Source organism: Equus caballus, chromosome 23 (genome assembly GCF_041296265.1).
Source record: "Equus caballus isolate H_3958 breed thoroughbred chromosome 23, TB-T2T, whole genome shotgun sequence".
NCBI lineage: Eukaryota > Metazoa > Chordata > Mammalia > Perissodactyla > Equidae > Equus > Equus caballus.
This window is the reverse complement of record NC_091706.1, coordinates 55469359-55495487: the sequence shown is the minus strand read 5'-3', so window position 1 is coordinate 55495487 and position 26129 is coordinate 55469359. Positions and strand designations below refer to the sequence as shown.

The following is a 26129-nucleotide window of genomic DNA, read 5'->3' as shown; positions in this document are numbered from 1 at the left end:
CTCTGTCACTCCCCTGGTCATAAAAGTTTCACCTTGACATTTAAGAGCTCTAGAATCTGTCCCAGCTTTAGTGTTGTCATTGTCCTACAGAAATTTGTCTCCTGGCTCAGCTGGGCTCTTCCTCCTTAAGTATGCAAGTCTAACTGTCATCTCGTGCTTTGGGTCACTCTGTGCCTATACTCCTGTACACCACTCTCATTATTTATGAAATTTTATTTGTCCCTAAAAGCCTTTCTTTTGTACTGCACATTACCTTTCTCTCCTATTTGGTGGTCTACTCTCTGACAGCAGGCATCTTTGTCTTCAGAGCACCTCACAGAATACTTATGCTTTTTTTTTTTTTTTTTTTTGATGAGGAAGACTGTCCCGGAGCTAACATCTATACCCATTTTCCTCTTTTTTTTTGCTTGAAGAACATTGTCCTTAAGCTAACATCTGTGCCAGTCCTTCCTCTACTTTGTATGTGGGATACCGCCACAGCATGGCTTGATGAGTGGTGTGTGGGTCCACGCTCAGGATCTGAACCTGCAAACCCCAGGCCGCCAAAGTGGAGTACGCGAACTTAACCACTGTGCCACCAGGCTGGCCCCATTATGCTTTTGTTTATAATTTCTGAGTGAGGAAGTTTCTGTATATTGCTTACAGGAAATAGACCTGCTCTGTGTGCTCAAAGATGGGAAAATTCACAATTTAGGTGAAATTAAAAGTGAAACTCTGTCACCTCTTGGCAGGCATTACTATTCATTGAAGATGCGGTCAGATGAAGGATGTATAAAACTGCCACCTGCTTTTTCTTTTCTACAATAAGTGAAGATTTAACTATTTTTATCCCTTTATGTGAGATTTTCCACAAAATATCCATCAGCCTGTGTCTTGTCTCTCATCTGTCTCCGTAGATGCAGGACTGTGTGAAAGCCCTCGGACATGTCATCTACCGAAATTGGCTTGTTGAGAATCCTGTGCTTTTTCCACACGTTACAAACCAGTACTAGTTGGCTTTTAATCTTAAACAGCTCCAGTTTACTTATACTGGGTAGTGTATGGTCCTTCTTTAGGTTTGACTTTCTAACTCAGAATTTTAATCTCTCTACAGTGCCTTAGATATACTAGATGCTTAGATGCTACATAAATTATGTTTTAAGTTTATTTTTGAAGGTAAAGTTGTGACAGGTATCTTGAGAGTCTGGCTCTTGTTGGAGATTGCATCTGATCAAGTTTCAGAACCTTGAAAGAACACTTAAGAAGCCATTACTGGAGAATGACTTTCTAAGAATTGGATGAGTACATCTGTTTTTCTATAAGACAATTTAACTTGTGTAGTTTCCAGCGAAGCATAAAAAGCCAGATTGTTTGGACAAGCATCACACCTTCTAATCATCTTGCCTGAGAGGTGCTTCAGAAATAGCCCCTGCAGGAGGCCATGGAATAGATTCACTCAGCAGATTCCGGAGTGTCGGCTTGGTGGCTGAGGCTATAAAATAGGCATACATACAAGAATTAGTTTCAACCCTCTAGGAGCTTAAAGTCTGATAATATAAAAGCTATGTAAGTGCATTGCAGTACTGTTACCCTGGTTAGGAGGGTTTGAGGCTCTGGCCGGGTTGAACATACCTGAGTATTGGGCACTAAGTACTGAGATTTCCCTTTTTCTGTAAGTCTCTCTAACGCTCTCATACTATATTTAGTGAAAGTGTCTAAAATGAAAAATTTACAGTACTACCTGCTAGTGTAGCCTCCTTAGTGTTTTTTTATGCTGTGAAGTCACATTGAGTCATCAGGTGCCGGTTGCATGGTGACTTGTAGACCATCCGACATTCAGAAACATACATGTAAACCCTAATCTGAAGTTAGGCGCTGTTCCATTGGAGTCTATTTATTATTTCTGTCACCATCTCCCAAAAAAGTATCCTCTGTTCCTCATTTTGCATCTCACTTCAGGCTGTAAGAGATTCCTATGAGAGAGACTGAGGAAATGGGAGGATTTAAAGTGTGGTAGTTTGATTGAAGAAATAAAATGAAGTTGGCCTTTTCTGTCAGCCCATAAGATGCTGGGTGTTGGCCCTCTGTGTGACAGTAAGAAAACCTTTTCCTCCTGCCTTCAGCAGCCTTAGGCTTTCTGACACGCTTATCTGCTGTTGTCTCACAGAATACTTGTAATAGTGTAATTACGAGTATGTAATTACAAATTGTACTGTACTATTGTAATAATTAATATAAGAATATCTATAATAACTGCCATGGATTTGGAAGAAGCCTTATTTGTTTAATCTTGGGACTGTTTTTCTGTTAAAGTGCATACATCTTCCTTGTGCAAAGTCCACTCTGTGTCTATTTATGAAATCTCAGAGATAATAGTAATATTTGAGTTTTTTCTTCCATAAATTGAGAATGCTGATAATACCCAATTCATACACTCATGTAAAGATCAATTGAGTTACTTTATGTAACATACCCAGAACAGTGCCTGGCACATTGTAAGCACTTAGTAAGTGTTGAGGGCTATCATTATGTGTATTGTTAGGATTTTATATGTATGAAATGATATATATGTTGTATAATGAAACCATTAAATTATGGTTCTCCAGCTCTGTGCTAATAGTTTTATTATTCCATTTAATCCTTGTAAGTTCTCTATGAGTAAGGACTATCATTAACATCAGATTACAGAAGAAGAAATAGAGGCTTCCAGGGACCTAAGGAAATTATTTCTGAATTATATAACTGGTAAGTGACAGAGCCAAGACTTCCTCTGTGGGACTCCGTGCCCTATGTATTCACTCCTTAACTTTGGAGGGCTCTACTACAAGCATTAATTTTGTGCCACTAGTTTGCAGTATGCTCTGTTGTGGCCAGAACTTCACCAGAAATAATGCATTCTCTTCTGCCTTTTATAAGGTTTTTGACCTAGTAATAAACTGACTCATGTTTGCTTCAATTCCAGCCAATTCATGTTCACTTAACGTTTCCGAAGATTATATGGCCAAGTAGATACAGGCTCATTTCTCATTTTTAATGTTAAAAGTAAGGGAGTCAGTTTTCTTAACCACGACTGTAAAATTCCTAATGCAGAGAGGATAGCAATGGACTCTTCGTTACAGCTGAAACTCCCATCGTTTTTTTCTTTATTTTAATGCCTCTTTAGTGTAATCCCTTTCTAAAATTTTAATGTGCCAGGTGAAGGTGCTGGGTTGGAAATGGAGTTGGGAACCTTTTGATTGACAGATTGCTGCTCAGACCCTGGGATGACGGATCCACCACTGCAGTAGTGGACTTGATTCAGCCACCCACCCTGCTGCTTCACATACCTTGTGTTTTATTTTTTGTTAAATTCTTTGCATGCAGAGATCTTGGGGAATTTTGAAAGCTTTTGTGGGCTTTCAAAGTTGCATTTCAAGAATATCTTTACCGTGGACTCCCTGTTTGCCTTCACCAGCACAAGAGACCTGGTTGAACCAACTGTGTGCTACAGCCAAGCAGAAGCAACGATAAAAGGGCGGAGAGGATCTGCCCACTGTGATACTGGAATCAGAAATAAAGATGTGTGTCAGGACAGCCTCTGTGGACTCTCATTTAATTGATACACATGGATGAGACTGTTTTGGGTCGCATTTAATAAACTCTGCTCAGTGTAGTTTTTCAGAGGCTGAGTTTAAGACATGTGAAAAAGGAAATTTTTTTTTTTTTTGCTGAGGAGGATTTGCCTTGAGCTAATATCTGTGCCAGTCTTCCTCTGTTTTGTATGCGGGTTGCTGCCACAGCATGGCTTGATGAGTGATGCGTAGGTCCACACCCAGGATCTGAACCTAGGCCACCAATGTGGAGCATGCCGAACTTAACCACTAGGCCACAGGGCTGGCCCTGAAAAAGGAAATCTAATTGGTTGTCCCCAGTGTATAATTAGTTGTACAAACCTTACAACCAGCATATTTTTCTTTTTATGTGGCTATTCAGTAGTTTCAGTATTATTTTTAACAATGCCTTATATGATCACTTATTCTTATGACATTACTTCTTCTTCGCTTCATCTTTAGTTTGGTTGAGAATCAACTGCCTGGAATTTTATTTAATGAAGTTGCACTAAAACTTGAACGTGATGTGAAGCTGGGAAGTCTCTCTAGTGTAAAAAAAACCAGTTGCTATTTTCCCTTTCTGTTAAATGGTCTGTAATTAAACCACAAAAAGCAGGCATGTTTAATACCTAAAAGATTCTGACTATTGTAGGTTCATTTTAATTTAATTGGTGCAAAGCATGAGTCTCAGGATTCTTAGTTTGGTTTTTCTCCCTTCAACTCCCCTCCTCTCCACCCACCCCAATGATAGATTTTTCTCAAACATCTCCTAAATAATTCTCAAGCATTAGTAGTAGAAGAGATACAGTAACTGTCCTAAGGGGATGACTTATTTTGATGTATTTCATGTTTCCTTATGTGTATATAAGAAAAAATCTAGCAAAGCCTAAAGTTCTTACCTTCTTGTGTATCTCTTTGGGTGCCTCCTTGTAGATGTCTGGTCACCCTCTCGATAACCATCGTTTCACTAGAAACTTGCATGATTTCAGACTGTGCGGTGCAGCCAATGGTATAATGGAAAACCCCTTGACGAAGAGTCAGGACCTCTGAATCTTACACCCAGCTCTGTGGCTTTGGGCAATTCACTTCGCCTTAGTGTGCCTCGGTCTCCCTCTTTTCTAAATATAAAGAGATTGGACTAAATGATTTTTATATTCTCTTTCTGCTCCAGAATTAAGACCCCTTCCCCCCAGCGACATATTATTCTGTCAGAGATTTTATGGCCTCTAGGGATTTGAATCCCCAATTTGCTAAAGGAAGCTTTATTTTTTAAACGTTTAATGGAATCTACAGTCTAGTCTGTACACAAAGGACTGTCACGTAGGATTTTTGGTATATTACAAAGTGGATTATGGCCCCTCAGCTTTACAAGATTTCAAAGTTCGTCTTTCCAATTAGTGTGTGATTATAAATCATCTTATTACAAAAAATGTATGGTAGGTACTAGGGAGTACAAAGTGGGATAGAGGTAAGGTTTCTTATTTCAAGGAGTTAAGCCAGTCACAAGACAGGGTAGCAGATGAGTACGTCTTGGTTTGTTTAGTATCTAAGAGAACAAGGCATAGAATGCAGTGTGGGGACAGGTAGGAAGTACTAACCCAGACTAGAGTGGAGAGGTTGGATGAGAGGTGACTTTAGGAAGTGGGTGATGCCCATGCAGAGTCTGAAATGACCAAAATTTGGATGAGTGGAAAGAGCAGCCTATGCTAACACAGGGAAGTGAGAGAGCGGGAAGCTTTGGGAAACTATTGTGGGTTGTGTGTGTTTGTATAGAGAAGGTAGTCAGCGTCCTGAGCATAAAGGGCTAAGAAATTTGAAATGAATCTTAAAGCATTAGGGAGTCCTTGAGGGATTTTAAGCAGAGAATAAAACGATCAAATGTATCCCCTGGTATCTCTGAACTTCTCATTTAAATTAAAACAATTTTTATATAGACTTGAAACATTCAACAAATCCAGTATCAATACAATTTGAGATTCCATATGTATTTTCCACTGATGTAGTTTTCTAAATTCTGTGTCTTGAACTCCCTCTTAAAGGTAACTGCTCTAATCTATAATACCTTTTCTAAGCCTTCCTGTTAGGCGTGCTTATCGTTTCGGCTCTAACACCTTTGCTACAGCTAATCTTTAATTTCTCACGGACTTATTTCCAGGTGCTTTGTTCTCTCAGGTTTACTCATTTGCAACCCTTCATGATACATGTCTGTCCTTATGCAAAACCTCATCTTGGGCTGTGATGTGTATATGCCTTGATGTGTGTCTGAGACCTCTTCCTGGTAGGGTTTTGCATTTAGAAGTAGATCAAAGTACACTGTTTCCTTTTAGGTGAATTTTGAGGCGTGTGGCCTGAACTGTGGTTAGAAATCACATCTTTGTCTACTTTACTTCTGAGCTCTTTTGGAGGGTGCAGGATAGCTACCTGTCTACAAAGCCTTGATAATGTCACAAAACCTTTGCTCCTGCCTACCAGACCCAGAACTAATTTTTGTTTAGTGATAGTGTCATTTTTCAGAGAGTGCCATCACGACTCCATTTTTTGATATGAACGGCAATTAACACTGTTTAAATAGGCATAACTATGAGCTCTTCTACTCCTTTCAGCTGAAGAGATCGAATGGAGCTTTTCAAAAGTCTGAAGTGGCATGTATCTCATTTTCAGGTTTAGTGTTTGTAGTCCTGGGTCAGTAATTGACAAGTGATAGAAGTTGTTCACTGGTGATCTTGCCAGTGGGAGATTTTTCAGATGTCCTTAGTTTAATAGAGAAGGAAGTGCTTTGTTCGTTTATAGACCTTATCACTTTAATCTGTTGGTATTAATGTCCACTGTCACTGATCTTTCCGTTGATTAATCAGAATTGAGAACGGTTGAGTTTTTGGACAAAAGCATTTGGACTTTTATTGAAAGTGATGTACTGGGATTTTAAACCTTACTATGTACATGTAATAAAGTACCAATTCTTATCCATGAGATATTTTTTGTTGCTTTTAGTTCTGTATATTTTGATGATAGTCCATTCGTAGTTTATGTGTTACTTGTCCTTGAATGTTTAATGTATAATTAGTTTTAATTGCTGATGAAGAAATGAGTTTTTAATTACAAAGAATATGCTGTGTCTCAAACCATTCCGTTTTTGAGACCTAATTACTTTGATAAGTCTGTTTTTATCTCTGTTTTGTCCAGTCTGATCTCATTTGTGAAGAACAGTTTGAGAAGCCTTTGGGTGGAGCATGTATTTGCCTGGTACTTCTGACTGCCTCCCTTCCTCTTCTCTCAAGGAATCTTACTATTCCTTGTCTTTGTTTATTATATCACTCGTAGGGTTGTGAGAAATTCCAGAATAACCTGAGTTTTAAATTGCTATCTTTGGAGTAGATTGGTGTTCAGTGTTGTACTTCCTGTATCGTCTTTAAATATTTAAATTGCAGACTTTCTGGCTGCCTCTTAAATTAGATCCTTCACTTAGTAGTTTTGACATTTCATAACCTTGCTCCTCAGGCATTAAATATTCACCTGTTTAAATGGCAGTGAAAATTTAAAATCTAAACCCATCTATTAATCCACCGAGTGTAGATTGGAGAGCAGCTTGCACTTGGTGAAAGAAGTAGCTGTTTTACCCCACTGGGACACATGCCGGAGGTTCATTGTATTGAATTATTTCTAATAGAGAATTTGCCATTGAACAAAACCATCTCTTGGGTCTTCTCCAAGGGATTTTAGTCTTGAAGGAACCATAAAGATAGACTTAACACTTTGAGGTTTCAGATAGCCCAAGAATGATTCTCTAGGTGAATTTTAGAGCGAGGCACCAGTATGAGCTCCAAATCCACCAAAACATCAGAAGGGAGAATTGCTGATATTTGCCAGATTCAAAATTTGGTCTGGAAACTGATTTGAATCTCCAGAGTACAGGTCCGTATACCACTGCAAGTCTTCTTGCTACTTTGGTCTGAGTACATTTTCTGCTTATAGTCCTTTGAGGTGGAAGAAAAAGAAGAAATGTTTTCCTTTTCCTGGAAAGGAGGGAGGATGTTGCTGACAATGAAATCCTTGATAGAGCATGGGAAAGAGGCTGCTTTAATCCCAAGAAACAATAAAGATTTAGGAGGGAGACATGGCAGTTGGTCTGGGAGGAGGGTGGGTGCTCGCCCCTTTATTTCCTGGAAGTGGGCGGGTGTGGGGGTGGTGGTGGTACATTTCTCATTTAATTGCATTCCAAGAATTAGAAAGTAATGAAATGAATTTCAAAATCCTAATTATGATGTGCAGTTTCTCCAGTTAATAGCAATTAGTGGCCATTCGTCCTTCCTTGGGAAAAGTTACTTTTTAAAAATTACTGATGGAAAATAAAATAACTTTTAACGATAATTTCTCATGCCGTCCTGTTTTCTGCTCTCTCTGCTCAATTTCGCTGTGTGTGTGTGTGTGTGTGTGTGTGTAAGAAATGACCAAGATTCATTTCGTTTTTCCAAACTCTCAGAACAAGTGCACTGATAGGCTGTAGTGTGGTATTATGGCAAGAAAACTGGACAAGGAGACAAGAATGTGGGGCCAGAAGATCAGAATTTGGATCCAGAATTCAACACTTGTTGTATATAACTGTAGGCATGCTATTTACCTTGTCTCTACCTATTTTCCTGGCCATAAAATACTAATGTATTTTATACATAGGTTGTTGTGAGGCACAAACAAAATGATTATATTTGAAAATGCCTTGCAAATGGTGAAGTCCCATAAGACCCTAAGTATAAATTAAATAGAAATATTATTTGTTACCACCATGAGTTGATACACAGTTTAGTCCCCTCTATCCTGCCTGTGGTGATGGGAACCAGTTATTTGACAAAGTTACTGAAATATACTGTTCTCAGAAGCTTTGTTATTGGTTCTTGGAGCCCTTTTACTGTGGCTGTGTTCTACAAATGTACCTGAGAGTTGTTTTAATCAGATATGGTAAGATGTGCAGACATGGAAATGATTGTTACAAAGGAAGAAGTTTGTACTTACAGATCTATAGTAACAGGAAGCACAACATGCCATGCAGGGCCACATGGGGAATCACCAGAGATGGTCAGGGGGCAGCGGGGAGAGCAGAGTGTGGTCCGCAGCAGAGCCTTTCTTTGGGTTGTAGTGGGAAGGGAAGGGTGAGGCAGGGTAGATATACTGGGTGAGTTTGGCATTGCATAGTTTGAATAATTTTGGAGAGCTCTTGGCTATAGGGGTGGTCCCTGGTTGTCTGCTACCTGGGCCTGGAGTGATTTAGGGCAGGGGGAATATTGGCTTAGTGTGTGAGTTGGATGAAGGAGATAGAGATGTGGGCTCTGGATTGGTTGGTTTGTATATTAAGGACATGCTCACAGGGGAGTCATTTACTATCTCTAGAAATGAGCTATCCCGAGGAGGGGCAGTCTCTCCAGGCTCAAGGCCCTAAATGCCAGAGCATCAAGAATACAGAAAATAAGAAAAGAGAGTCCATGCAGGCTGGGAATTAATGATGCAACGTGAACTGGAGACCAGACACTGAAGGGAAAAAAAAGCAGATAACATAACTGACCCAAGTATGTTTTCAGAGCTTTTATATAAGCATTAAATATAGGCCCGTTTTCCTAAATATATTTTAGGATTACTTTTAAAACACTCCACCCACACTCCTCTGAAATGTACAAAGCAGTGAATGTCACTGCATGCGTAAATTATTCTGGAACACAGTAAGAGACTCAGGTTACTCTCAACTTTAATGGTCTGGATCTTTACATTCTCAGATGCATTTCAAGGTAAATAGTACTTACGATGTAGTCACCTAGGCTTTTAGGCTCTGTGCTAAGCATTTTATGTGGATTAGCCATTATTAATTATTCCTAATAACTATTCCAAGAAAATACAGTTATGTGGTAATAGACTTAAAGAACTTGTCCAAGTTCACAGAGCCCTTAATGGATTCAACCTGGTTTTGAGTCCAGGCACACTGGTTAGAGAGATGTCACTGTTAACGCTGTCACACGGCCTCCTGCCCTGCTGGAGCTCACAGGGAGGCTGCCTGCCTGTCCTGCCTGTACCTCAGTCCTTTCGAGTTAGCCTCCCACCTTGCAGAATGTAGAGATGCTTTGTTGCCCCTGGGAAGCGGCTCCCCACATAGGGGCTCTTCCATCCCGTGCGTGATTGGAGCAGACTAACAGCTGGCTTGCTGAGAGCTCCCTGCCACTGAAATAAAGCCCTGGAGCCCTAGACTCGAAGGGAGTCCAAGTGGTGTGATTTCTAGCTTACCCAGACAGTTGAGAATTGTACTTAAGAAATTGGGTATTCGTGTATTCGCATCACTGAATGCATATGTGATTCATTTGCATTTGCTTTATGTTTTTGTCAGTTCATAGTAGTCCCAAGACTAGACTCCATTTGAATTCTTTTGGAATTATCCTTCATTTTTTATTTTTCACTTACATTTCAGTTCCCCAATATTCATGGTTCTTAAGTATTTAGGCATTAAGAAAAAAGAATATGTGAATAGTTGTCTATCTTCTCTCCACCACTGTTCCGAATTCCTTGTGTCTCTGGGATAGGACAGTGCTAATGTGACTTTAAAATATAGCCTTTGGAACAACAGGTGTATTTTCAGTTGTTAATGAGCAAACTTATTGGATAAAGGATGAGAGTATTAAATGTTAACACTGTTGGCAGGGGTGAAAGATAGCAAGACCTTTATAAAGTAGTATAAAAACTGGCTTTTTTTTTTCTGGAGAGCAAAAAAAAAAAAAGTGATAACACAGAGAGCTGTGAGCATAATTTAAACCATGGAGAAAATATTTGGTGTTTCATACCAAATACCAAAAGCTATTTAAATTGAAAAGGTGTTTTTGTTGTTTTGTTTTTGTGATAAGCATTGAATTAGATTAAAGGTGGATGCTACTGGATGACATGAACAGGGAGAAGTTATCATATCCTGGTACTCCAGCAAATCAATCCTAGAGCTAGACTGATTGGCTGTTTCTATGAATGATCTGAAAGATGGGGTGGGGAGTATGTTGTGATTGGGGGTATATCTGTCCTTACAGTTTGTTAGTCCAGAGAGCTTACAGTTCAACTAAAGCGGCTGCAGTTAGGAATAGCAAGTGAGACTCAGAGGTATCTAAAAATTGGCAGAGAGAGGTTTTAGGCAAAGAGCCATCGATTACAATCTTGGCAAGATGTAGGTGACTTGATGAACTGTCCCTTGAGTGCATTGGTCCGGTAAGCTGTTGTGGACACACAGGATCAATGGGGTATTAGATTGGCTTTACTCAGCAAATATTCTGGCATCTATGACATGCCAGGATATGGAGGAGCATACGGTGATGAGAGACAGCTGTGGTTGCCTCCTCACCTCACAGAGCTTACATAAAGGTTGGTTATAAACAAATACACATGGACTTATTTGTCTGCCATCCTTGAAGAAGTTTAGATACTATATGTCAAAGATAGGAAGCTTTATGAAAGGATGCATAAAATGGCAGGTAAGGTCAATAAAGAGGCTTAAGAACTTTTGAAAATCAAGGTTAAAAAGACTTGTGGACAAGAAAACAATAGAAGATAACAGGGGATATAGCTCCTTTACATATTTAAATTTCTGAGAATTTAGGGGTAATGGAAAGCTATTTTGAATTAAGTCAAAAGGGCACACTTACTGATGATAGGATAAATCTTTTAGAAATGTGGCACACCCAGAGATGGGAGAGGCTTGAAAACAGGTTGCAAAGATGTGTTGGCTGAGTTGAGTCCTTAAGCTTAATCATTTGATTGAGCCTGAATCCCTCCTTTGGGAGGTTGGCCCCATTGAGGACAACTTACTACTGTGAATCGTCTTGGACCATGTGTCCTACTGGTCTGTTTTGAAGACTTATAAACCTAGGGTAAATACTCTCTTCTTTCCACCCAGAGGAATGGCATTTCTCATTTGTTGAGAATTTCTCCAGAAATGACTAAAACAGTTAATGCCAGAATTGCTTTAACTTCAGTGTTTGTTGTATGCTCCTTATGGAAAAGCTGCCAACTAACTTTAGGCAGTCTTTGAGTTTCTGAAGGGAGGTAACTGAGTGGGCGTATACACTTAATTTTATTTCCCTTTTCCAGGTTTCCTATGCTCGCCCAAGTTCAGCTTCTATCAGAGATGCAAATTTGTACGTCAGCGGACTTCCGAAAACAATGACCCAGAAGGAGTTGGAACAGCTTTTTTCACAATATGGACGCATTATTACTTCTCGTATTCTTGTTGACCAGGTCACTGGTAAGTAGCCAGCTGCTCTGGACAATCTTTTACACATTCTGACCAGCAGATTGTGGAGTTTTCTCCCTTCCCATGCAGCAGTCTTGCCTCTAGAACACATCAAAGGTATATGTGGGCCAGAAAATGCAATTTTCTGCTGGAATTGTTCATAAATATGCATGGATAAAAGTAGACTGTGGAGTGGAGTGAGTGGGCCTGAGTCATCTCCACCCTGAAGGTGCAGGTTCGAAGCCTGTTTTTATGGCTTGTAATGAATTTACAGATGCTATAATCTTCGTTTCCAAGCTGCTGTGTGACAGAAGCCCCCGTCCTTCTTATAAAGTGCTGATAAAAAATCTTATTTTTGTAAAAATCATAGTTTAACACAGCCATATGCAGCTAGTTCTCCAAGGGGGGGGTTACGCTATGTCTACACTAGTGATTATTCAGGAGGATTTCCCGGTCCTTACTGTGTTGTACAGGCATGTGTAAGAGTTTGGAATTTTGAATGTTAAAATTTTATTATAGCCTAATATAACTTTTAACCAACCTGAAACAAGAAGACTAATATGTTTATTAAAACTTTTGTATGTGAGGGAGCTCTGCCAAAACTTTTAGTTAAAGAAATCTAGCAAGATAGATTTGATTATGGATTTTTAAAATAAAGTCTAGGTATGCTTTTCTATTATAATAGCAATTCTTATTTGTTTTAAAACAGTGAAAGTAGACATGGTAAGGAGGAGGAAGAAAAATCATCTGTAGTGTCATATACTCAAGCAGTCACATTAAGATTTTGTGGGTTTGGGGAAAAAATAGATTTTCTTATCTTCTTTCTTGGTGTTTCTTTCTTTCTCTCTTTTACTCTCTGTTTCTCTTTCTCTTTCTAATAATGGTAATATCACTGGAGATACAGTGGTGTTGTAGCTGGTGTTACAATGTCTGATTTTTTTTTTTCTTTTAAGCAGTGGGTTAACCACAATAAAATCAGGCCAAGTTTTTAATTCTTCAAGTAAGATCAATTTCACTGCTCTGAATTTCATCAGAAGCAGCCCATGTTATGCCCCTCTGTGCTGTTAATTGGCTTCATAGGAATCACCATCCTTAGAGTTCTGGGTAGAGAGAGACCTACGACCTATACCTGCTTAGGTGAATGGCCTATGGGTTTTGCTGTTTGGAGAAAATTTAGTCAAGTGAGGCTATATAAGAATATAGTCTTTGCTTGTTAGCTGTATTTCATAATCCTTATGCATTCTATCACAATATGTTGTCTCCTACATACTGCTAATGGGGTTAAATAGAAATCCAGGCGTAGCAATTGAGATAAATTTGTTTAAACCAAAAAAAAAAAACCCTTTTATTTTGTTCATGCCATTCATGCTTTTTAATTCATTCATTCTTAATGAGGACTTGGTGATTGAGAATAGATTTCCCCTGTGATACAGAAAACCCGTATCAGAACTGCGCGTCCATCCTGAGTACACAGGCTCACAGGTGGATGTACCTTGCCATCTCCTGGTTTAGTCAGGGGTTCTCAAGTATGGTCCTGCATCTGCAGCATCAGCATCCTCCTGGAACCTTGTTAGAAACGCAAATTCTTGGGTCCCACCCAGAACCTAATGAATTAAACTCTGAGGGTGGGCATTTTACCAAGCCCTTCAGGTTATTCTGATGCATGCTCAACTTTGAGGACCACGGGTTTAGGTGACTCAGCCTGTGCAAAGGCCATTTCATTGCTAAGCTAATGCTTTCCTCATGGAACAGTTAAGTCCTAGGGATTATTAATTCTTAAGAGGAGAATAGGTAACTGAAAGGATGTATTTGCTGCCATTTCACCATTTCATCTTTATACATATGGCTTTTAAGGTGAAATTATTCACTTTACTTGAACTGAAAAATGCTACAGTTTTGTTATTCAGCCATTAGGTGATAATAACATGCAACGGATATGGCTGCAGTAGCAAAGGTAAAATGAGATAAGCGTATGTGGGAAAAATGCCTTGTCTACCTTAGAATAAAATTCTGAACCATTGAACTTACACAATATTAACTGTAAAGCAAGTGGACCTCCATTCCTTTTCAAAGTTCCTATAAATCGTGATGGTCTGGTGCGTTTTCTCAGCCTATCTTTCTCAATAACCTCTCATTGTTTTCTTCAATGACATACTCTGAGTCATCTAGACTTTTCTAGCTACTAGTCCCACGCTGGTACTGCTAGTACCAGTTTGCTTGCCAAGAACGTGTTTCCCTGCAACTGCTTTATCTCCTGATGGCCAGCGCTGGCCGCCCCCACTAGCCTGCTTAAGCTAGTTCACTGGAAGGAGTTGGGTTTCCCTCTGCCATTGCTCAAAAGCGGGGCAGGTGTCTGGCCATTCCTCTGCTTTAAAGCAGGGAGAGCATGAGACGGGGAATGGCGTTCATCCTCGGGAGTCATGCTGCTAAAGCCAGCAAGCTTGGAGACTTCATTTTATTTATTTAAAACCTAGGTCTTCTTTTACCTCTTTTTCTCATGTAATGTTATTTCTCTAATAAAGTATAGCCAGTTAACAGCAGTAGAGGAGTTTCAGGGAACCAGAAAAGCCTCTTCAGAAATTTTCCTTAGAGGACCGGTATCCTGTATAATATTATTAAGTAGAATTTTATTATCTAAAAATTTGGCTGAAATATATCTTTCTGCCACTGTGCATGCATTTTTAGCAAATGCCTGGTTCTCTTCTCCTTATTACAAGAAAGGGAGAGACTGTGCCTTTCGTTTCTGAGCTGTTTGTCCAGTAGCCTGATGTGAAAACTAGAACTCAGGCATGCCGTTGGCATCATTAAGGAGAGTGAGTGTCTGGGAGGGAGAGAAGAAGCGGGGGAGAGGAAACACGGGCATGCTTGTGTGCTTTCTCTTCATCTTGGCTTACTGGTAGGCCTGCGATAGTGGGTATTCAAATTGTATAGGTGACTTCATGCATTGAAAAAATGTATGTAAAATGGTGAGTCTACACCAAATTACTGAGGTCAAACTTTCCTCGTGTGATTTTGTGGCAGATGTTATATGTGGGGAAAGCATGTTCTTGAGAAGGAAAAATTAATTTATCCTTTCTTCTCTCCCTCCTCTCTCCTTCCACTCCCTCTTTCCCAAATCCTTACCCAAATCTACCATAGGCATATCAAGGGGTGTAGGGTTTATTCGATTTGACAAGCGGATTGAGGCAGAAGAAGCTATCAAAGGCCTAAATGGCCAGAAACCTCCTGGTGCCACAGAGCCAATCACTGTAAAGTTTGCTAATAATCCAAGCCAAAAAACCAATCAGGCCATCCTCTCCCAGCTGTACCAGTCTCCAAACAGAAGGTATCCAGGACCACTAGCTCAGCAGGCACAGCGTTTTAGGTAAGTCTGACTGGGGGCTTCTGCCCAGCTGCTAAACTCAGAACTCTCAGGTTCACTGTCTAGTACTTTTATTGACAGGATCTCTGGTTTGCTATTATTATTGTCATTGTTGTTGTTTTTCCTTCTTATGAGCACAAAGAAAACCTATTGGAGAGTAGTGTCATTTGCTAGTATTGAAGATGAGTACAAAAGGACAGTAACCTACAGCAGTGATTCTCAGTTGGGGATGATTTTGCCCATTGGGACATTTGGCAGTGTCTGGAGACATTTATGTTGGCATAACTTGGGTGGGGGCTGCTACTGGCAGGATGGAGGCCAGGGATGCTGCTAAACATCCTACAGTGTACACTGTAGCCCCCACAAGAGCAGATCAGCCAGCCCCAAACGTCAGCAGTGCCGAGGCTGAGAAACCCCACCCTGCCGATTGCTGGGTTCTTCTCTATTTCTAGTGCTTCCAATTCCTTTCTTTTTAGTTTTTATCTTGATAAGATTTGATTCTCCCATTTCGGTTTTTAGGTCAAGCTCTTTCAGTTACTTTGTTTTAGGATACGTGCACCACTAAGGATTTAAAACCTATGTGAATACGTTGTTTCTACAAATGGGTCCCTCTCCCCTTTTAAAACCTTCATTTCTTGTAGTCAGGGGTTGGCAAACCTTCTCTGTAATGGGCCAGATAGTAAGTGTTTTAGGCTTTGTGGGTCACAGTCTCTGCTGCATGTATGTCTTTTTTTTTTTTAAATAACTCCTTAAAAATGTAAAAACCATTCTTAGCTCCTGTGCTGTACAGAAACAGATGGCAGCCTGGATTTGGCCTGTGGGTGGTAGTTTTCAGACCCCTGTGTAGTCCATAGAATGACCATGCATCTTTAGCCCAAAGACGATGTTCTGTCTCCTAGACACATATAAATACTCCAATTTTTTAAATTTTATTCTCATCCCGGGGTAACAACAACCAAAACAAGAATCATTTAGAAAACATCCCTTATCTCCATGTGAGAAGAATGATGACTTAAGTTAAACAGAGAACTTCTGGTTTCATAAGCAGAGTCACTCAGTTTTTATTTTCGAGAACATTTTTTAATATCCTTTTTGACCATATGGTATACTGTAGCCATAATACCATGTAACCCCCATGCAAATTTTTTTTTAATCACGAATTCATATCAATTTTCTTTCTTTCCTTACTGGGGCAGAATAGTTAATTCCCAAAAATATAATTATAAACGTAGCTTAATAAGGCGTTAAATGTTTCGAGCTTAAATCATGTGCATTTTTTCATTGGGGTATTTAGAGTGCTGAAAAGAGGGGGATAAAATCGGTGAAATAGCTCCTTTTAAAATAATTATGTCACCTGAGGTATGAGAAAAACATTTGCTGTAAACGCATGTTCAGTTCCTTCTTAGTGTGGCTTTTGCCCTGGGAGAAGGTGGGTACTGTCAGAAGGCTCCATTTGCCACTGGATGACTGGGTACCCAGTTGGTTGAGCCTTGTGTTCACTTCACTTTCTGCTTTACTTTTCAAGGGAAAAAAAGCAAACACTACCACCTTTGACTCTGGTGGATGGTAGTGGCAATTGGGCTGGAAGGAGAGTTGTGTGGGGCTGCTTGATGGAGAAAGAAATCTCACAAAGCCATTTCTTAGCTTTGCACATAGGTTCTCTCTGTGGCATCTTAAGTGGATAATATTTGTTTTGCAAATTTAGCACAGACAATCTTGAAGGAATTTCAGAGGTGTTTCCTGGGCAGCCCCTTCAGTTAACTTCAGAGTTTTCTAGGGCCTCAAAAAGAATTTTGAGCTTAGCTGGAGGAAAATTCTTCTTTGAAACTTACTAGTTGATTTGAACACTGTGAAAGTATAAAATGTTTGATGTTAGTAGACAGCTGTATTTGTTTAAATTGTTAGTTATTTTTGGTTTTTTCCAATTTAAACTCTGGGTTTTGTTTTATGGTAGTTATTAACTAAAACTGTGTTCTTAGAATCAAGATTGCATTCTGAGGAAGATTGGGCGAGAGGACTGAAATGACAGGATATTCAGGAGAAGGCCTGATTGTTGAGATGGCAGGTCCTGTCGGTGACTCAGATACTAGGCTGTTGAAAACTGCTGTCTCTCTTCTCAGCCCCACCGAGCCCCCTCCCTACATGCCCTGTGCTTTTTACTTGGAGTTTGATAAAGCTTTACAGGATGTTCAGATGATCAAATTCAGTATCTTTTTAAATATCTTCTGCCCATTCTTTGTTTTTATCTTTTAGTTTCCTATCTTATTACCTTGGAAATTCTTCCTTTTTTGACTCCTATAAAAAGAAATTTTAGAAAAAGGGAATGAGAGTTGTCTGTTTTCAGGGAAACTTGGTTTCAGAAAATAGGGAAGATTTTTGTTATTTTTTCAGATGCGTAATTCTTATCTCTATCACCTCACTTCTCATTTCTTCTATAATCTCTGTCCAGATAATAAATTGTGAACTAGTCTTTGAGCTTGGTGAACGTGTTTGGTCTAGAGTGAGTTTTAGAAGAAATTGAGAGCCTTATTCCTAGAGTTCAGGTTTAACCTGTTGTATATTTGGTGGCTTTTCTGTAATATCTATAAAAACTTGGCTGTCATTACTTTCTTTTTTTTTTTTTTTTTACCCCTCCTGTAGAATTAAGGTTGAATCTTCTTCTCTCACCTCATAAAGACTCTTGAATTGAGGACTTGCTTATTTCGTTGGTATTTTGCTCCTCTCTAGTTCAGGTCTAGATCATCACACACGTATTTTTGTCCCTAGTATCTGTGTCCTGATGCTCTGAGCTTTGAGTTTGTCACCTTCCAGCAGACACTTAGAAAATTTCTCACTGTGTGTTTTTATATTGTCATAGTACCTTGGGAGTTGAGAGAGACTGGAGAATACAAGTTATAAGTATTATAATAATAGTCAAGGATACTTGTAACATTCGACAAGTGCATCATATCGCTTAAGGTTCAAAAAATTAAAATCTATGTAATAAGGGTTAAGTTTAAAAGTGGGGTTGTGAGGTTTATGACTGTCAAGCCATAGGAAAAATTAGAAAGAGAATTCTTTTAACGTGAGCACTGCTGATCTAATATGCTTATTTAATTGACTATGGTTTTCAAAATAAGACCAGCCTTATTTATTTGGATGGATAGTGTAATTCAAGCCCCTTAAGTATATTCTTGGGACATGGGATCTGAATTAAATTTTCAACCAAATTTTTTCATCTCTCTTCTTTTGGAGCAGCTTTAATTTTATTGAATGTGATGTAGTCTAATGGCCTGTGTGCCTGCTTCTCTAAGCCTTTATGCATTTTTAAAGGAACTTTTTAAATCAGCACTTGAGTTGCGTTGAAGGCGTGTGCTGGTTGCAGTATTCCACTTTCCTTTTGGGAGAAATTGGTATCAATCTTCCTGAATAGTTTTTTTCCCTCTCTTAGAAGACAGACGATACCATCTAGTTGGATAAGGGGGTAACTTGATGATCTTCATGTGGTTTAACTTCAAAGCAGAACTTGGAGATTCTTTGGAGAGTCTTTGAGAACCATTATTTGTAGAGTTCAGGGTTTTGTTTTTGTCTTACTCATTACTAATCTGTCTTTATATTTTTATTTCTGACTTTAATTGACTTTACATTTCCCCTTTTACTTGCATGTGGGCCCTCCCATAGTCTGTCAGCTAAATTTCTTGGAAACTAGGCAGGTACTTTTCTTTTTATTCTCTGCTTGGAAATATCTAGCTTTGAAATGGGAATACTCTACCTCATATATGGTTCTGTTCAAAATATTGCCTAGTTATAGTCTGAGTTGTGTTTCTATTGATAGAAAACTGTATGCACATCCCCAGTAGATATATTTGCATAGATTATATGCACATGGGCTTGTGCTGTTACATTCTTTCACTCATAAACCCTAATCAAACTTAGAAAATAAAGATAGGATAAAGATGAAGTAAACAATGCATCAGATGTCTTGCTAGTTATCATGCTGACTGGCTTCATATTTTATTTACCTAATATCTTAGTAAATAATAGACCCTTAAAGCAAGATTCATAAAATCATGATCTTGATAATTTGGAATTTATCTGACTTCATGTGAGACGTGTTGGATTGTCTTGTGTCTAACCTGGTAATGTAGCTTGTACTGGGAGTAGGAGAAATAATCAGCTCTCCCGTATTTAGTTGGGCTTCCCTTACTGTGTCATCCTCAGTCTGCTGCTGCTTATTATTATTATTATTGCAGTAGTCTTTTTTGAAGCTGCCTCTTCTTTGAGGAGTATTTTAATTAAAGCTAGGTTTCCCCATCTAATCCTCCAAATCCACATAACGTGTTGTTTGTGAAGTGGATTATGTCCAAGCTAAAGAACAGGTGAGATTCTCCCTCTCCCTTTGGGGACCACTCAGTCTCCCCTCAGGAAAGGATGTGACCCGTGAGGGCTGAGTGGGCGTACTGGGTGCAGTGCACTGATGAAATATGAGTAAAGAGTACTTACTGTATTTTTAAAGTTTAAAAATATGTGTTTAATAGATACTTGAATATTTGCTTGCCACCCTGCAGTGCACCATCATGCACACCCCCTGGATCGTTCTGGAGGCTACTAACTTGGTCCCCATTAAAAATTGGCTTCCCTTTTTAAATGGCCACATATAAAAGGTGGCTGTCCTTGAGCCCTGGACAGACCCAGCAAAGATGTATAGTTCTGGAGAGTAATAGTGGGCCTTGTGTCTGAGCTAAGTATAAACTAGACAGTGCACGCTGCAGCATTTTCTTTCGTAAATGCCTGGTTTACAGTTTTCCGACTGCTACAGGCTTGGGGTCCGTGGTGCCTACGTGGAGCGCTCGCTGCCTTCTGTCACCTCCCATGAGAAACGTGGGGATGTGGTGCTGAGAGAGTGGGGAAAGCCACTGGCCAGCTGCGTGTAGCCACTGGTTTTCAGCATTGCTTAGGTCCTGTTTCTTAGGTCCCGTGTTCTTCCTGCACTCCTCATTGGTGGGGAAGTGGGGAGAGGAAGAAGAGGGAGCGGGGAAGGTTGAGATAAGAGCCAGATAACTTGGCTTAAATTCCTAAGGACTGAATTTTTCCTGAAGTGGGTGTTGAGTGAAGAAATCAGTGGTCAGGATCACAGTATGATGCAGGATTTCATAGGTAGGGCAAATGAGAGACCCATTGAGAGGGATCTCAGAGATCCTCGTATAAACATCCTAGGCCCCTGCCTGGAGTTCCTGGGATGGAGAGTGGGGAATGAGATGTCTCTTCCTTAATGCAGGGGATTCACTCGAGGGCAGTTTTGGTTTCCACCCTCTCTTGAAAATACTGAAAACTTGCTTAGGAGATTCTCTCTCTGGACTTTTGATTGGTGTCCTGAGCTGGTGGTGGCAGAGTGTGACAGTCACTACCTGGGCCCGATTAATGGGCAGAGATGATGTAACTCTTTTGAGTGAATCAGTGAGGTGCCTCCGCCTCTGGGCTTTCAGCACTGTGGAAGGAGACCTCAATATGCTGTTCTGTTCTCCAGGAGTGGTATGCCTCATGCATGCTGTATTTGACCATTCCAGCAATGTTAGGAAATTATCCGTGTCGGGTTATTTTATGGTTAGTGATAGTAATTAGTATGCATCTTTATTTCTGGTATTTGTGACCTTTATTTTGGAGTATAAAGACATGGTGTCTCTGACGATACTCATCATCTCTGCAGAAAACAAAGCCCTCCCACCTGTGTATGTTTTCCACACATGTGATTTCTCCTGTGCGTGTGCAGACAGGCTCCCCCACCAGCCCTCCTGATAGTCTTCATTCAGGATGAAGTAGTTGAGGATAATGTCGGTAACCCCATTGCTTTTGTGCGGTCAGCGTACTTTCTGCAAACCTGCAGTGATCCAGGCCCGCGCTCCACGCTTAGTGATACAGTGAGGAGTGAACATGTCTCTGCTCCCAAGAGGGTGGTGGCACAAGACACACACAGATGAGGATCCTTTGTCATTGTGATTTGTTCCATTTCCTTACGCTTTACGTTACATCAGCTCAGTTCTTTCTTTCCGTTTTTACGAAACACACAAAATGCCCAGGGGTGATTAGGAACAGGAATGGGTGAAGATTCTTTTTCCAATTCTGAAAGACCAGAGAGAGAGGTTTTTTGGCTGTTATAAAACTAGAAGGAGTTGCTTTCTCTTGTGTGCTCGAGCCTCACTTGAGGCCATAGGTTAGACAATAAGATGGAAACATTTTTAGAACTTACCTTTCACAGGTTTTTAAAAAAAGGAAAAAAATTGTTCCCCTGATCCAGGGTCTTATTTGGAGAGTGTAGAACATGGTGGCAGTTGAGGATGGTTAAAGAGGCAATGTATGAAGTTATGCCTACCTCCTCTAAATGCGTGTGATTAATTGGTACACATCGTGGACATTTGGAACATCAGAATGGTCTCTTTGATACTGATAAAGCAAGAAGCATCAAGTACTATAAAGTCAGTTTAACTTTTGAAATAGGAAAAGGGTGGAGAGTTTGAAAGTGTACCCACCCCCCACCCCCCAACTGCTTTCTTGTAAAAATTTTAAGAGCAGCTCAAGTTGGTTGATTGGTTGGTCTCTCCCTGGCTTCCTAGCCCTTGAGTGAGGCTGCGCTTCTGGTAGCATAGTCACAATAAGCATCAGGTTTGGGCAGAACAGCTCGCTTGTTGCTCGCTGGAGCAGCGAGTCTTCGTCTTTCTTTCTCAGGAGATTAGCTGAGCACGTTGAGGAGTGGGAGGTTTAGCCTAGATGGTCTGTAAAGGTCTTTCTACCTGTGATAACATCACTTTCGTTCTAAGAAATCAAAGTCCTTCGAAGTTGGGAGGTTGAAGAGAAATTCATGGCATTCTGTCACCTGCAGAGTTTGAATATTGATGCCACTGTTTATTAGCCCTGTGTGGTCTTGGGCAAGTCACTTAATCTGTGTGCCTTTCGTGTACTCAGGAACCAGTAGAGTTAGGACAATTAAAACTAGCATAAATCCACGTGGGTGCCCGTGGAGCATGCAGAACTTGCCTGGCAAAAGGTGAGAACCCAAACATTAACAATTCCAGAGCCTCCATGTTTCCTCTCTGGATGGTTTCCTTGGATGGCCACCAGCGTTTCCCCTCATGGCACCGACCCTTGTAGAGATAAACTGTATACATCAAATGAGCTAGTGTTATGGCAGTGGGTACCCGTTCTCTCCAGAAAGTGAAAAGACCCAATGTTTTGAGACTTCACCTACAATTAATAAATACACAGATATCCCCTTGGAAGATGGCAGTAACAAACCCATCTTTCATGAACATCAAGGGGAAAAATTAAAACTGAAGTTTGCTAAATGTGTGTTTTGCAGGTTGGACAATCTGCTCAATATGGCTTATGGAGTAAAGAGGTAATGATAGAGGTTCATGATACTCATAATCCCTCCCATAATTTTGACTCGTTTCTTTGATTTGGGGAGTGATACCCTTCATAAATTTGTGTTGGGTTTTCTTTTGCATGTACAACCTAATGAAAAGCTGCTTTGTGAAGCACGGTTGACTCAAGGAATATTTTTATACCACTGGATGCCACCTGGTCTTTAAAAAAATCCATCGTTTGTTTTATATTGCATTGCGACGTTATAGCATGTTTATGTATGTGTTGGTTTCCCCCCGACCCCAATTCTGCTTAATTCATGAAGCCAGTTCCCAATATATTTCTTTGCTATTCTGGATAATATTATTCAATCTAGCATATAATGGCCATTTCATAACTTGTTAATACCTTGACAGTATAGCATGTCACTGCAAGACACACAGACTTTGGTTGAAACATCAAATCGTTGTATGTATCTGTTGGGGGAGGGGAGTTACTGAAACTCTTGGGATGGGAAAGGGAAAAGAAAAAAGTCCATTGCTGTAACCAACCTCTGTTTCTGTTGTGTGTGTGTATGTGTGTGTGTGTGTGTGTTTCCTATTTTGTTTAGTAGGTTTTCTCCAATGACCATTGATGGAATGACCAGTTTGGCTGGAATTAATATCCCTGGGCACCCAGGAACAGGGTGGTGTATTTTTGTGTACAACCTGGCTCCTGACGCAGATGAGAGTATCCTGTGGCAAATGTTTGGGCCTTTTGGAGCTGTCACCAACGTGAAGGTCATCCGTGACTTTAACACCAATAAATGCAAAGGTTTTGGATTTGTGACTATGACAAACTATGATGAGGCCGCCATGGCGATAGCTAGCCTCAATGGATACCGTCTGGGAGACAGAGTACTGCAGGTCTCCTTTAAGACAAACAAAACGCACAAAGCCTAATGAGCTCTTGTCCTCAGTCCATTTATATATGAAAACTATACAACAAAGGCAAGTTAAGAGAAACTTTATACATTAGTAAATGTCTTTGTAAGTCAGTGTTGAGATGGGGATAAAACGACTACTTAGCATCCTAAGAAATATGTGAGATTTTTTATTGCTAGTATTTGAATTAAAACTTCTTAAATATCTTTTATGTTTGAATATGGACAAGAGGTACAGGGTTTTTACCTGTCACATTGCATTCTATTGCCTTCTTTGAAGAAGGTGGACCTTTTAAAGTGTTTCAGCTAAGGGAAGACATTTCTTTTCTTTTTACATAACTGCCTTGAACCTGTGAGTAAATCTTGAGGCTTTGTGTTGTAATTCTTCAGTTGGTTGTGTCTTTTTTTTCCCCCCTTTTTTTTCTTTTTCTGATTAGCTTTGTGTTTGGTTTACATTTAAAGCGTTGCTGTTATGTCTAAGAAAAGTATTTTGAAGTTTACATTTTTATTTATGAAGTTAAAAACAGTATTTATTTTGTAATTATGATTTGGGTTGGGGAAGGGGGGGCTACATTATAAACGCTTATTGTAAGAATAGCGGAGAACTTTTCGTAAAGCAGTACCTTGCCAAAGAGATAAGAGCCTCTTTGATGTGGGTTTAAAAAAAGCATCTATTTTTATAAAAAAGAAAATTTGGAGAAACTTTTTACTGGTCCTGGAACAAATATTTTGACTTGAATACTTTGAGAAATCTCTTCATATGACACCTAGTGAGCTTTTAAAATTTACCAGGAAATTTGCAGCGGTTGGAAAATTTAGAAAGATTTATGATGTAGAAAATACTTTTGAGATCTTTGTATGAAAGGAGTAGAATCCATGGGGGAAACACTGCTGGTTTCGTTTTTGTAATCACCAGTGGAGCGTCTGATCATCCTGGTTATTATGTGATAGGTGGCTCACATTGATTTGTGATTTTGAAACAAATAAAAAAAAATTTACAAAAGAATATATAAGAGCAGGCAAGAAATTTAAATTACCAAGAGATGGGGGAAAAAAAATCTGTTCTTCCTAAAGAAATCCCTTCAGATAGAGCTCATGGTGTTTAGTGATGTACTTGCAGTATTGTTTGAAGAATTGTTTTGTCTTAAGGAAAAAAGATGTTGCACAGGATTTGTACTGCAGCAAATCGGCAAAAGTGATCTGAGTTGGATATATTTGAAGGTATTTTGAAAGTTACGTTCAAGGCTAACACCTGAGCTTTGTGTAATGTAAATAAGACCTTGTGTTTATGAACCTTTCAGCTAATTTGATTTTTTTTCCCTTACATGCCAAGTGATGTTCAGGTTTTGAATGTTTTTGTATCAGTTTTTTCCTTTGTAAATGGCATTAACATTGTTACTTGAGGTCTTGCTTAATCACTTTTGTTGTCCTGAGGACTTGAATTTACAGTGCATCAGATTTGTTGCTAATTTTGTCTGTAGATAGTCTAGCTTCAGCTGTTTATGGTGATGCTACATTTTCGTTTATAAATATGTTTGTGGTAAAAAAAAAAATGAGTATAACCATAGGTTTTGAACAAATTTCCTTACATTTTTCATACAAAAATCATAAATATCTGTATGCTATTGAAATTTAACTTTGTATGATGCTTAAACCACTATTTGGGGAAATAATAAAATAAGTCTTTACCATGTATGAAAGAAATTTTAAAAAATACAAAATATTTTCTGATTAGCATCTAGCTTATAATAAATTTTCAAAAAAGCTGAAGGCAAAAATGCCTTCATCAGGATGCACTGAGAACTATATAGTTACGTCCTGCTTTTTGTATAAACTGAGATGCTCACATGCTTCCCCTTAGAACAGGCAATGTGCTATGCATAACGTAGTTGTACATTATCTTTGCGGTTGCGTTGAGTTTTATTTTTTATCATTTAAAATTGTAGTTATAAAATTTTTCAGTATAGTACAGTACATATACTGTGAGGCGCGTGCTAAAGTGAATAAGCGAGTTTTCATGCTGACCCACTCAATGCTATTCAGAAATCAATTGGCTTAGCACTTTCTCATATCCTTAGGTGCATTTAGATTGTCAGAGTTAACCTTCTGCGTTTAAAAAAAAAACTAAAAAAACAAAATACGTGTATATACTTAAAAAAAAAATAAAATAAGGTTTCCCTCAGGGGAAAACAGCGGCTACATGCTTCTTTCCTATACTACTGTAGCAAACCAAGGCATTGATGAGAGGGCATGCAAATTGTGCTTCACTTTACAGTGTTTATCAGAGCACTTAATAAAATGTAAGGCTGGTATTTATTTGAAGTTGTACAGTATGACTTAATTCACATCTGTTGGAATAGAAAATATATTCTGTTGAGTATTTAAGAGGCTGTACATGTTTTCTTTTGTGTTTGGATTCTTTGTACTTTTCCATGTTCAGTACATCAATAAACAAAGTTGAAGGGAAAGAACAGTGTGGTGAGTAGGTCTTTGTACACGTTCTGGGGGCTCCTGTGCTCAGTCTAATGAACTTGCTCTCTTGAGTTAAAAAGCTTCCCTCAGAGCCTTAGTTGAAAGCAATGTTATCTAAAGAAAGAATTCCAAAAGGCGTGTTAATTGAAGGAGAATGTACAAAAATTTTTTTGAGTGACACCTTCTGATTAGTTAGCTTTCAAATATGACGAATAATTTTTA

General features: G+C 39.3%; 1 protein-coding gene across 29 annotated transcripts in view; it reads left to right on the top strand.

The window, feature by feature from the left end:
• Positions 1–25906, top strand: part of ELAVL2 (ELAV like RNA binding protein 2) — a 155845-nt gene extending 129939 nt beyond the window's left edge. For 17 of the 29 annotated variants that reach the window (XM_070249112.1, XM_070249109.1, XM_070249102.1 and 14 more), the window contains 4 exons: positions 11673–11826; positions 14953–15178; positions 22509–22547; positions 23124–25906. In XM_070249112.1, the coding sequence (XP_070105213.1) occupies positions 11673–11826; positions 14953–15178; positions 22509–22547; positions 23124–23454 (750 nt within the window). In that variant the 3' untranslated portion in view covers positions 23455–25906. The remainder of the gene's footprint in view (positions 1–11672; positions 11827–14952; positions 15179–22508; positions 22548–23123) is intronic. The other 12 variants (XM_070249119.1, XM_014735500.3, XM_070249116.1 and 9 more) reach the window with 1 other exon arrangement.
• Positions 25907–26129: the final 223 nt, after the last annotated feature.